At 38.8% G+C, this 12,698-nt stretch overlaps 1 protein-coding gene across 3 annotated transcripts in view; it reads left to right on the top strand.

The window, feature by feature from the left end:
- The window catches only part of TBC1D19 (TBC1 domain family member 19), a 144,421-nt gene that overhangs the window by 117,281 nt on the left and 14,442 nt on the right, over window positions 1-12,698 (top strand). For all 3 annotated transcript variants that reach the window (XM_060655285.3, XM_060655288.3, XM_060655287.3), the window contains 2 exons: window positions 8,835-8,867; window positions 12,268-12,377. In XM_060655285.3, the coding sequence (XP_060511268.1) occupies window positions 8,835-8,867; window positions 12,268-12,377 (143 nt within the window). The remainder of the gene's footprint in view (window positions 1-8,834; window positions 8,868-12,267; window positions 12,378-12,698) is intronic.

Here is a 12,698-nt window from a genome sequence, read left to right on the forward strand (position 1 = left end):
CACAAGTGATGTCCAAGCCTCTTAGCCTGGTGTACGAGGACCTCTTTTGACCCGGGCCTGTATTCAGTCTGACTCGTTGCTTTGGATTTCACCTTTTCCTGTCTCACTGTCTTTTATCATAGCAATACCAAACGATTACCTCACACGTGCACGTGCACCCCTGCCAACTCTCTCAAAGCAACGTGCAGGGCTCAGCTCAGGCATGATCCTTTTCAGGAAGCTTTCCCTGACTCCTCGGGTTTGGTTATGGTCCCTTTTTTTTTTTTTTAGCTCCCATAGTATCCAGTGTGAAAGCCTTTGGTATCTATTTTATTGTCACGACATTATTTGTTTATGCTTTATCTTCCCCTCTAGATTGCAGGCTTCTTAAGGTGGAAGGCCATATCATTCATCTGTATTTCCTCAATACCTAGCTGTAGTAGGAGGTTAGTGAGTCTTTATTTGAACTAAATTAGAGAGGATTCTTAATTTGAGCATTTACTTATGTTTATTACCTCTGCCTCTTCAGAAACTTAAATTTCAGATAACTTTTTATGTTTATCCAAGAATCAGGAAACCAGGGGAAAAATACCTCTGAAGAGCCAAAAGAGGTGTCCACGGAGTCAAATTCCTGCTCTCTCCATGCCTAGGAGAGCTTTTACTTAACACACATGCCTAACAAGCTTGGTTTACTGGTGTTTATGCCCCCCTACAAAAGTGGAAGCATAGAAAGAGGCCGACACAGATGGGAAAAATTAACAACAGCAGAACGGCAATCAGAGGCTTCACAAAGGAAAATAGAAGAACTATAATAACCAGCACATAAGAGCGCTCCAGAAAATCTGCCGGGGACCATCTTATGTAAAAGCCAGTAACCTTGTGACTTTTTAAAAAGTTACGGTGCACGTGTATGTACGTAGTTATAGTATGTACTATAATAATTTAAGACTTTTATTAGGCGCTTGAGACACCAAAAAACAAATGGCCGTAATAATAGCCGTGACGGCAGTCAGGGCGGTGGCAGCTAACGTTTTGCAGGCAGGACTGTGTACCAGGCAGTGTGCTAAACGCATTACGTGCGGCAATCCGCTTGGTCCTTACAAGGCGTAACCTGCCAAGGCAGGGACTAGTGTTATCCCTATTTCTAGATGAAGAAGCTGAGGCACAGAGTGTCCATTTGCTCCGCCGGGGAGGGGCAAAGCCAGGCTTTCAATCCGAAGCTCTTTGACTTCAGTCTTCTTCATCACCGTGCCCTATTGCCTCAGAAAATGTTATCGTGTACATTAGAGTGGCTTTTGGAAGAAAACAAAGGGGCTGATATGTTGAAAAAGTGGATGTGTAGAATAGGTTCTAGAAAGATTTTCATTCAGAATAAAAATAGTTTAATACTAAATGGGGTGACCCTACAGCCGCTCATAAACGTCATTCTTCAGAATAATTTTTTCTTTCAGGTAATTTTAAAACCTTGCCAGAATCAGAGAGAGCTCTCTTCTCTGGGCATTGAGTCCAAAGTTGCAGAACAAGAAGAGACAAAGACTAGTCAGTCTGTTTTCCCTTTATTCTTTCCTCAAGGCAATACTAAGCAGCATTTTTATGTTATCCGTTCCACTGCTGCCCCAAATAGGATTACTTTAAAATCTTAAGGACACCTCCGCCACTGACCTCATTTGAGGCCTTGTCGGTGGACAGACTTTCTGTAGCAGATTTGCTAAACAACTGGTAGGCAAAATTTCTGAGCTGAAGAGAGTTTTCATAGGAATTATATAAGCTTCTCTTGTTTTTACTTTTCGTTCATCTTCTATAACTTGTTTTCATTTATTCATTTAATACTTACACAGTCCTGCTCTGGCTCCCTCTTCTATTCTAGGGTGGGTGATCTGCAGTAAAAAGTACCTACTGTCAAGAAGCTTACATTCTAGTGAGGGAGACAACAAGCAAGTAAATAAATAACCAATGAAAATAATTTCAGAGAATGTGATGTGAACCATGAAGGGAAACAGAAATTGATAGGGAGGTGACGGAGGGTGTGGCTTTAGGTAAAGGGCTTTGCCTTTAAGTAAACGTAAGGCTTTAGGTAAGGTCACCTTTAGGTAAGGTGATCAGGAAAAGTACTTCTGAGGAGGTAGAATATGAACAGAGACCAGAATATGCAGAGTGAGCTGTGCAATGAAGTAGGAGAAGAACATTCCAGAGGGAATACATAGCATGTTTAAAGGCCTAAGACGGGAACCTGCTTGATGGTTTGAAAGAACCAGATGGCCGGTGTGACTGGTGACAGTGAGCAAAACATAACCTGGTAGTAGGTGAGACAGGAGACTTAGGGACCAGGTCAGATAGGGAGACAGTTGATCTAAAGTTTTGTCTAGTAAGTCTAGTGTCTGGGCTTCCTCAGGAATAGTTTCTGTTAATCTCTTGTTTTCATGTGAATGGGCTATACTTACCTTTTTTTTTTTTTTTTTCTAATTTTAATTCCAGTATAGTTAGCATACAGTGTCATGTTAGTTTCAGGGGTACAATAGTGATTCAACTTTCCATACATTACTCAGTGCTTGTCATGGTAAGTGTACTCTTAGTCCCCTTGAGTTATACTTTCTTATTTCTTTGCATGCCTAGTAAATTTTTTGTTCATAACTAGATATCTTGAATATTATAGTGTGGTAACTCTAGAAATCAAATTGTCTCCCCTCCCCAGAATTTGTTGTTGTTGCTTGTTTAGTGACTTTTCTAAACTACTTTGTCAATATTGTGTTGTTGTTTTTTTGTATGGAGTGCCCACTGAGGTCTCTGTTCCATTAGCCTAGTGGCCAACTGGTAATTTGACAGAGGTTTCCTTAAACATCAGAAACCAAAAGAAAAAAATCTATCCCAGTCTTTGCAGGTTGGCTCTATGTTGAGGTACTCCGTCGAGGCTTAGCCAGGCCATTTAATTTTTTTTTTTTTAATTTATTTATTTGGAGAGAGAAAGACTCTAGAGAGCGCAGGGGGAGGGGCAGAGACAGAGGGAGAAAGAGAGAGAATCCCAAGCAGACTCCGCTCTGTCAGCACAGAGCTCAATGTAGGGCTTGAACTCATGAACCATGAGATCATGATCTGAACCAAAACCAAGAATCAGACGCTTCACCGACTGAGCCACCCAGCCGGCCCTCGCCAGGCCATTTAGAGTTCTACCCTAACCTTCACTTCCTGCTTGCCCAGAGCCCAGAAGTCTGGCAGAGGTGAAAGCTGAAGTACTTCTCCGATCTTTTCTAGATTCCCCTGAATACAGAGGAGTTTTTCAAAGCCTTTATATCTCCATATATATCCTTCCACAGCCTCTTCATTTCCAGGCTTGTCAGTCTGTCTGCTGCTTGCCTCATCTGTTATCCTTTGCTGCCCCAGGAAGCTTTAGCTAGTATATTTGCACCTAAATGCTTTCAGTAAGCGGGCAGGCCATTTCAGCCCAATCCCTCAGATAGTTACTAGACAGGTCAAAACACACAACCACAAGTTTTCGATTCACGATCCCTATTGCCAGCAAGCTGCACCAGGAACATGGGTGCAGGAACATCTTCATAGCTGCCTCCAAGCTGGAGAATGGGCGATGGTAGGTGGGTAAATTAAAATACCACAATGCTTTCTTTCCAAAATTCAGCAGCTTCTTTTTTCATGAAGAATTTCCTTGGTTGTAATTTTTTTATTTTTTTGTTTTATTTTATGTTTGTTTTTTTTTTTTTTAAACAAATTACAGAACTCAAAAAAAGTTGATCTAACACTTCTAGCCAGCTTAACCGTTGCTTTAGCGGAAGGGCAGAATTTTGGAGTTCCCTATTCTCTTCTTCCAGTGACATCTCTTCTCTGATTCCTGACTAATATTTTTAAAAGATCATGCTCACTACTGTGTAAAATAAAAGTGTCACTCTATGGGGTGCCTGGGTGGCTGAAGCATCCGACTCTTAATTTTTTTTTTTTTTCAACGTTTTTTATTTATTTTTGGGACAGAGAGAGACAGAGCATGAACGGGGGAGGGGCAGAGAGAGAGGGAGACACAGAATCGGAAACAGGCTCCAGGCTCCGAGCCATCAGCCCAGAGCCTGACGCGGGGCTCGAGCTCACGGACCGCGAGATCGTGACCTGGCTGAAGTCGGACGCTTAACCGACTGCGCCACCCAGGCGCCCCTGAAGCATCCGACTCTTGATCTCAGCTCAGGTCTTGATCTCCGGGTCATGAGTCCAAGCCCCACGTTGGTCTCCATGCTGAGCATGGAGCCTACTTAAAAAAAAAAAAATTAATTAAAAAAAAAAATAATAATAAGTAAAGTGTCATTCTAATGTAAGCTCCGAGAGAACAAGGACCTTTTGATGACCAAGAGATCTAACACCTAGAATCATGCATAGCGTAAAGTCACTGCTCAGTAAATGTTATTGAATGAGAGAGCGAATGAATGAGGGAATCAATATGGAAGAACACAGAGGAACAAGAATAGAAGCAAGGGAAGGAGACAGGAGAAATACACATAGATCTGACTGAGATTTAAATACACAGCACAATATACCAATACCATTTGTTTCCTGTAAGACAAAATAATTAGTTGCTAGTGAACATTAGGTAGAGGCATTTTAGGACTCTACATCAGGGCAACCCCATGCCCCTCCCCCCCACCCCCCTCCCCATCCCCAGGAAACATTGTCAATGTCTGTAGACATTTTTGGTTGTCGGAGCCAAGGGGAGGTGGGGTTTTACCAGTGTCTCATGAGTAGAGGCCAGGGATGCCATCAAACACTGTACAGTGCACATGGGGCGCCTGGATGGCTCAGTCGGACTTAAGCGTCCGGCTTCAACTCAGGTCATGATCTCGCGGTTTGTGGGTTTGAGCCCCGCATCCAGCTCTGTGCTGACAGCCTGGAGCCTGGAGCCTGCTTCAGATTCTGTGTCTTCCCTTTCTCTGCCCCTCTCCTGCTCATGCTCTGTCTCCTCTGTCTCTCAATAATAAATAAACATTAAAAAAATTGAAAAAAACCCGACAACAACATTCTACAGTGCCCAGGACAGCCTCTCACAACAAAGATTAGGAAAGGCTCTTGGAAGCAATAGTGAAATATGTCATTTTAAACCTGCTCACAAGTGTCCAGTTGATAAATAGCAATGTACTTTGTCATCTATATTAATTAAATAAAGTAAAAACATCTCATAATCCAAAATTTATTTGATGTATAACTTTAGACATAAGTTGAAAACCTAATCAAATTTGTATTTAAAATACGGTTTTCAGGTTGATACTTAAATATGGCTATGTTCTGGTATTTGGGAAATTTTAATTGCTGAAATAAAGTAACAGTGATATTCTGAAGTTCTGATGCAGAAAGACAACAGAAATAGCTAGGAAACAATTTAACCATTGCCGTATCCCTACTCTTACTGACCTGTAGGCTACATGTAGAATGAGAATAAGCAAAGGAAATGATTATTTCAACAAATGAGTTAAACTTTAACAAGTAATCCCACATGAAGGAGTGTAAAAATTTGGAATGATGTTAAAGTCAATCAGACCTGAGAGCTGTGGTACAACTACAAATGCTGAGTATTAACAGAGACAGTGAGGAAATGAAGGGAAAATATCTAGTAAGTGTGAAGCATGTTGATATTTGGTGTATTTTCTGAGTCATATTTACTATTTATATCTTAATCTAGTTCAAGATTTATTTCTGTGGCCGATGTTTACCATTCTGAGCTATGTCAAAGGCCCATTAAATTATGACTTTAAAAAATTATTCCTATTCAATGGACCAGGCAGTTAATATTTTAGACTTTCTTTAGATGGCCAAAGGATGGCTGGGCTCTTAAAATAATCTGTTGTGGCAAACTTGAAGGACTCTAAGGCCAGAGGAGAGCTGGTAGCCCAAGCATCCCGCTGCCTGTTAGAAGTATACTCTGGGATGGTGGCCACGTGCGTGAAACTCGACCTTGAAACACTTGAAGCCATAGGAGGCAAAGGGAAGGATTTGGGGAAACTGGCCAAGAACGCGACACCCTCTGCGATCAAAGAACTGTTCTAGGTGAAGTGTGCCCTAGAGTGTTAATGGATTCTTGACTGCTTCTTATGCCTTCTACTTTTGTTTGCCAGAATTTGACTTTGTCCTCCTTTAACAGAGCAGACAGTGCACCGTTTTCTGGAATCTTAAGCCCTGGCTAATCTTGATTAAGCTGAAGTGAACCCTTATCTAATACTGACAAAAAAAGAAGTTCTTAGGTTTAAGCCGATACCTAACTGTGTTACTGCCCCTCGTGAGAGCGTAAAATAGCTCTGATTGCCGACCGTCTGCTGTGTCCTCAACTCTGCACTGGTGCCCATTGAGGACATTAACTCACCGGTGCTTTAGTACAACTCAGTGAAGTTGTCTTGTTTATCTCCACTTTCAAAAATGAAAACAGAGACTCAAGAGAGTGTTGGTAACTTGCCTCGAGTCACACAGAATTCCAACCACATCTGTATGAGTTCATTGGACGTTCGTAATTTCAATACTGAGTTATTAAGAGCTTCCTATTCTATGTGTTAATTACTTATTCATAAATTAAAATTACACTTCAATGTTTTTTTTTACTTGAAAAAAATGTTTAGGGGCGCCTGGGTGGCTTGATATCAGCTCAGGTCACGATCTCAAGGTTGTGAGATCGAGCCCGGCATGGGGCTCTGTGCTGGGCATGAAGCCCGCTTGGGATTCTCTCTCTCCCTCTCCCTCTGTCCCTCCCCTGCCACGCAAACACACTCACTTTCTCTCCAAAATAAATGAATAAACTTAGAAAAATATTTTTTATTGGAGTATTGTTGACCCACAATGTTACATTACTTTCAGCTAACCAGCATGGTGATTGGACAAGCCTATACTATTCTGTGCTCACCACAAGTATAGCTACCTTCTGTCCGTAGAGCACTATTGCAATGCCAATGACTATATTCCCTCTTTTATCCCTGTGACTTATTCATTCCATAACTGGAAGCTTGTATCTCCCATTCCCCTTCACCCATTTTGCCCACCCCCCAACTTTCTCTCCCTAGCAACCATTAGTTTCTTCTCTGCCGCGCTTTAATATTTTATTTATAAGCTTTGATCGTATCTATAAAATGCTCCAATTTCCATCCATTTGTATCATTTGTAGAAGATACTGCGGGTGCTGAAGATATTACACAGTAGGAATTGTGTCCCTTGCCTCAAATAGCTTATGACCTAGCTGCTTCTAGAGCAGCTATAAATTTCAGAACTTGAGGGAGATGTGGGGAAAGTGTAACTAAGCCCAAGTCACCCTAATATTGCATCCCTTTTTGCTGCTTGATGGTTCACAAAGTCATTCACTGTAAGCTTCCTAATTAAAAGTGGCTTGTCCTGACTAGGGTAGTCCTATCCTTGGATCCTTAATAAATATTTGTAGAAGATGAAAATCATAATAGTAACACCTTCACTCCTGACTACCCTCACCTGCTTGTTCAAATGTTGTTGCAATAGCTTAGCAGAGGAAAGAAAAAGGGGTTTTGCAGGAAGAATATAAGGGTTTTGGGGGCACCTGGGTGGCTCAGTTGGTTAATTAAGCGTCCGACTTCGGCTCGGGTCATGATCTCACAGTTTGTGAGTTCGAGCCTGCACCAGGCTCTGTGCTGACAGCTCGGAGCCTGGAGCCTGCTTCAGATTCTATGTCTCCCTCTCTCGCTGACCCTCCCCCACTCACACTCTGTCTCTGTCTGTCTCTCTCTCAAGAATAAATAAACATTAAAAAAATTTTTAAAGAATATAAAGGTTTTATATGATAGCAACCTGCTTTGAGAGGCAGTATTTAGAAAGATACAATATATACTTACATTTCTGTAGAACATCAAAATATGCCTACTGTCTATTAACTCATTTGTCTCTCGGATTTTTTTTTTTCATATGTCAACAATTTTATCATAGAAAAGTTAGAAAAGACAGACTTGTTTTTTTTATTTTCTAAAAGCCTATAATCAGGAAAGAAATAAAATTAAACAGCAGAGAGAGAAGGTAGAAAAAGATGGTTGTTCCTAAGAAGAAAAAGAGACTCAACCAGAGATATAAACAGAGAGAGAGACTTGAAGAAGGAAGGTGGTCCCTCATCTAAGTGCTCCGTGCAGCTCAAGCTGGTGGCTATCATGTCATTAGGAACGTTGACTTCTCTTATAACTCTAATCTGGTTTTGAATTTTCTCAGTTTCTAGAAAGCAAAAGACCTTAAAGTTGGTAAAGAATCTTGCCACTGGAAGATCCTTGCATGTCCGGTTTTCTTTGGATCTCACAAATTTCTCTGCATTTACTCTAGACATGATGGTTCAACATAGAATTTCAGAGCTAGATGATATTTCAGAGACAGTGTTAGTTCCTCTGCATGACAGGCAGTTAACTAAAACTCAGGAAGTTCAGTGACTCTCCTGAGGTGACCCAGCTGGTTTATGTAAGCTGGTCACTTATCTTTTTAACAGATTGGATTCTAATATACAGGATGAAGTTGTTTCAGGAAGGACATAATCTGCTGACTTGCTGAGACCATCCTAATTTGTTCTTAAACTTAGTTTTGCCATCTGCCCTGTTCTGTTTTTGTAACATGATATTCAAAGTTTTAATTTTTTAGCATTATCAATAGAAAGTTAACTGGATATATATCAAAAACTTCTAGTTTGTTTTTCTCCAGGTATTAAAAAGCAGATATTTTTTTTTTTTTATTGGCTACCATCACTAAGTCTTTCTGACAGTCATGAACAGAGTTGAAGCAAAAATAGCAAACCTTTCTATTTTCGTTTTTAATCCTCTGAAGCTTACCTAATAACTCAGTGGGTATATTAATTGAAAAGAAACACTTTTTTTTATCTTTTTTAGGTGTAATCCCTTTTCACGGATTTTCAATGTATGGTAAGTTGGGCTTTAAAATAGTCACCGTTTTTATTACACTTTAGAAAATTAAAGATGAAGATCACAGTTTATACCACATCACCCACACGCTTACCAAGTAACTGTACACATTTTTAAATATTGAGTTTAGTATTTGTTTATACCGCCAATTAACCTTTTTTAAAATAAAGCGTCATCATACTTTCTCAGATGATGACTGCTTGGCCAATTAAAGTTAGAAGACAATGTGGAAGTGACTGTGTGTTTACCATTCTCTAATCCAATGGGTATGCGTGGGTTTTTAGTTCTGACAGGTGTAAAATGAGGTTGCTGAAATTCCCGAACAAATTTTAAACAAATAATAGGCAAGAGAGGATGTGAAGGGAGGGCCAACACTAAGTCTGGGTTTATGATTTCTCTAGACTAGTCCCAAGGTACATGTGAAAAACACGTGTGCAGGCTTAACAGCCCCGAATGCCTTTCTGGCCTCCCACGGCATCAAATGAGGAACACAGAAGCTTAATGAAGCTTAATGAAGATTAGCAAGAGTGCTCTACACCTTAAAACCACTTAATTTTTAAATTTTCGCACATTACATAGAAACCTGTTGAAGAGCGTCATCACCAAAGTCGCTACCCAACCCCCCCCACCTGTACGCTAAACAGAAATACTTTAACGTTTTCCTTTTGTAAGGAGAATCAGCAACACATTAACCCTTTTCTTGGTAAAACCCCCTCAGTGTTCAACATCAGACAAGAATGGTGAATGACATAATATAAAACTTCTAAGACCAGCATGCAATGAAAAGGATTCAGAGGACCCAGGAAGTTTGTACTAGGCTACCCTTCGTGGTGTTGATCACAAGCTTCAATTATGGGGCACTCTGCTTTATTCTCTTGAGCAACCAATGTTCCATAATGTAATACATAATGTTACGATGTTTCAGCATACTTCTCTTTTATAAACACATGAGGAATTTAAAATAGAAAAGCCCCCAAAAAGTTACTAAATGTTTACATCTAATAATAAAAGTGCTGTCTTTTTATCTATTTCAATTCCAGCTGCAAGAATTTTTCAAGTAAACAGCTTTTAAAAAGTGAACTTGAATGATTTGGAGGACATTAATGGTGTCAAGAAAGTTTAAATCTTCTAGCAATTCTTAGGGAGTAAAATACATCATTGACTCTGAGTCTGCTTGTTCACACTTCTGGTCTCTTAAGTATTGGCTAAGGTTTATACACCAGAGGGGAGAATGTTCACTAAGGAAGTAGATGACGCAAAATGTTTGGTACAGAGTTTACTTACACTCTTTTAGAAATGTGTGGTAAGCACCCACAAACACCTGGCAGCAACCACCCATTTAGAATATGAGAATAATCACATACCATCCCCGAGGAACTGTAGTTAGTACTTTGCCACCTCGGTGTTAGTTACTGTAGCGCTTCAAAATTACAATACTTATCTCGTTTAAAAATGGATTTACACTGGCCTTCCTCTCTCCCATTTATGCAGATGAATGAAGTTATCGTAGGTATAGCATATCATGACTTCATAAGTAAATTCCTATGGCACAATATTTAATTGGATAAAAAGACAATGTGCAAAGTCATTTTTACGAAGGAACCATATAGGGAGATGTGCTTTCGATAGAAAATAAACTCACGTAGATTTTTTTTGTATATTGTACATAATGGACTAAAGCTTTTCCATTTCATAGAGAATTTCATGAGGAATTCAACACAAACAGTAGTGGTATCTTTAATAATAACTGATTGCAAAGGTTTTTGTATTATACATGTTTGTAAAAAAGTGCTCATTGAAAAATTATTTTATTCCTTCACTGGAAATGACCGTTAAGGTTGCTGAACCCATAAAATCTTAAAATTCAGATTATAGGTTTTTACATATCAGTATCTTTAAAAGTTAAAGGAAAAAATATGCATAAAAAGGTAAATAGATTTCAAACCTTCACTTTGAACTTATAATAATACCATGTATTTGTGCCACATTGCTTTATCTTAGGTTGTTATAATTAGAATATGAGTTAGTCTTTTTAAATATATAGAATACCTTTTTAAATATAGAGACTACCTTAATAAATAGCAATTTATTTTGGTGGTAAAATAAATTTTTAAAGTTAGTTTTTAAATGGAAAGTCACGGCTGTCAGCTTTTAAACATCTGTATGTATATAACATAATTTTTTTCTTTCTGTATATAAAGTAGGGGTTTTTTTAGACTCCCCTAAAATTGATTTGTCTCTCTTTGACCCTTCAGAAAAAAGCGCAATCTCTCCCTTGCAACACTAGTTTTCGCTGATTCACTCGTCTGTAATACTGTGCACTGCCGTTTAGCCCAGATCATTGAATGTTTGTATTTGTAAGAATTTAAAATTTTTTTACCATTTTTCCTTTCACTTTGTGAAAAAGAGGTGAGTTGCCTCATTGGTTTCCCTGATGACTTAATGCCTCCTGCTCTCAGGGCATTACTGACAGATTATGGAGCCTGAGAATTTCTAACCTGTCCATTTTACATCATAGCTGAAATTACCCAAAAAGTAAGTCATCTTGTGTTAAAATTAATATTTAGGTAATACAGTTTTATGTGTCTGCATTATAAGTGTGTTTATGCTGCCTGAAATTCTTGAGGTTTGAAAAGATGAAAAGCACAACCATATCAGTCCAGAATAATCCTGTCTTATCAGCATCTGAGATTAGGACTTCCTGACATTCAGTTGTGGGGTCTCTGATTGAGATGACCCACCCATGTTTAAGTGCCAAGAGCTGGGTGCAAAGGAAGACGTAATTCAACATTCATTAGAGAAATGAATCCTCTGCCCGAGGGTTGGTTTATTGTGAATCTGTGAAAACTGTCTTTACATGATGCTGAGATATGGACCAATAGTCTAAACTGTTCAGCAAAATCTTTATTTTCAAACTGAACTAGTTGAAGACCATGATTCTACACACTAGTCACGAATTATCTTCTATTTTGCTTACCTGACTTCCAAAATAAAAAACTTTGCAAAGCGGCCTGGATCCTTTGTGGAACCAGTGAAAAATGAATTGCCTGATTGTCACTCTTTACTATTTCAATTAAAAAGAAGAGAGACTTGACTTTCCGTAGTTTTTTCAAGTTACTTTGAATTTTTCATATCCCTAGAAGTGTAATTCCATCGTGCCATTCTTGTATTCAGTTGGGATTACAGTAGTTTTTAACTACTCCTTTATAGCTTTTAATGACTGAACTTTTTACATGTGTATATGTTTCCTTTTCAACACGATAAACCTACATATGATTTTAGACTTGTTGTTGAATGAATACTACCATAATATAGATTTATTCTTTCATGTTTTGTTGACTTATTTTCTAAAATGTTAATAGTTCTACCATGCTATTGATTACTTTCTTTATTCTTTCAGTTGCACCGCTTTGTTTTCTGTACCATGAACCTTCCAAACTGTATCAGATATTCCGTGAGATGTATGTGCGTTTTTTCTTCAGACTACATTCCATCTCTTCTCACCCTTCTGTAAGTTCATAAACATTGGATCAAATTAGACTCTAATCTGTTTTCTTTCCTTAAGGAAAAGTCTCCTACTCGGTTACATTGTGAAGCAACACATTGTAATTTGTGGTTTTAAGCAACATATTTCTGTAGAATAAATGAAAAGAAAAAAATTGATATTTAAATACTTTTGGTGATGATGAAGGAGGAAAAAAGCCTTTATCAATTGCACTTAAATTATCTTTTATATGTTAACAGAAAAAAAAAACATATAAAAATGTCTGTATTATTCACTTGGACAAGTATGCCTTCTTTGCACGCTGGTGTCCCCATCTAGGAGATGAG

This window comes from Panthera onca, chromosome B1 (assembly GCF_046562875.1).
Source record: "Panthera onca isolate mPanOnc1 chromosome B1, mPanOnc1 haplotype 2, whole genome shotgun sequence".
NCBI classification, from domain to species: Eukaryota; Metazoa; Chordata; class Mammalia; order Carnivora; family Felidae; genus Panthera; species Panthera onca.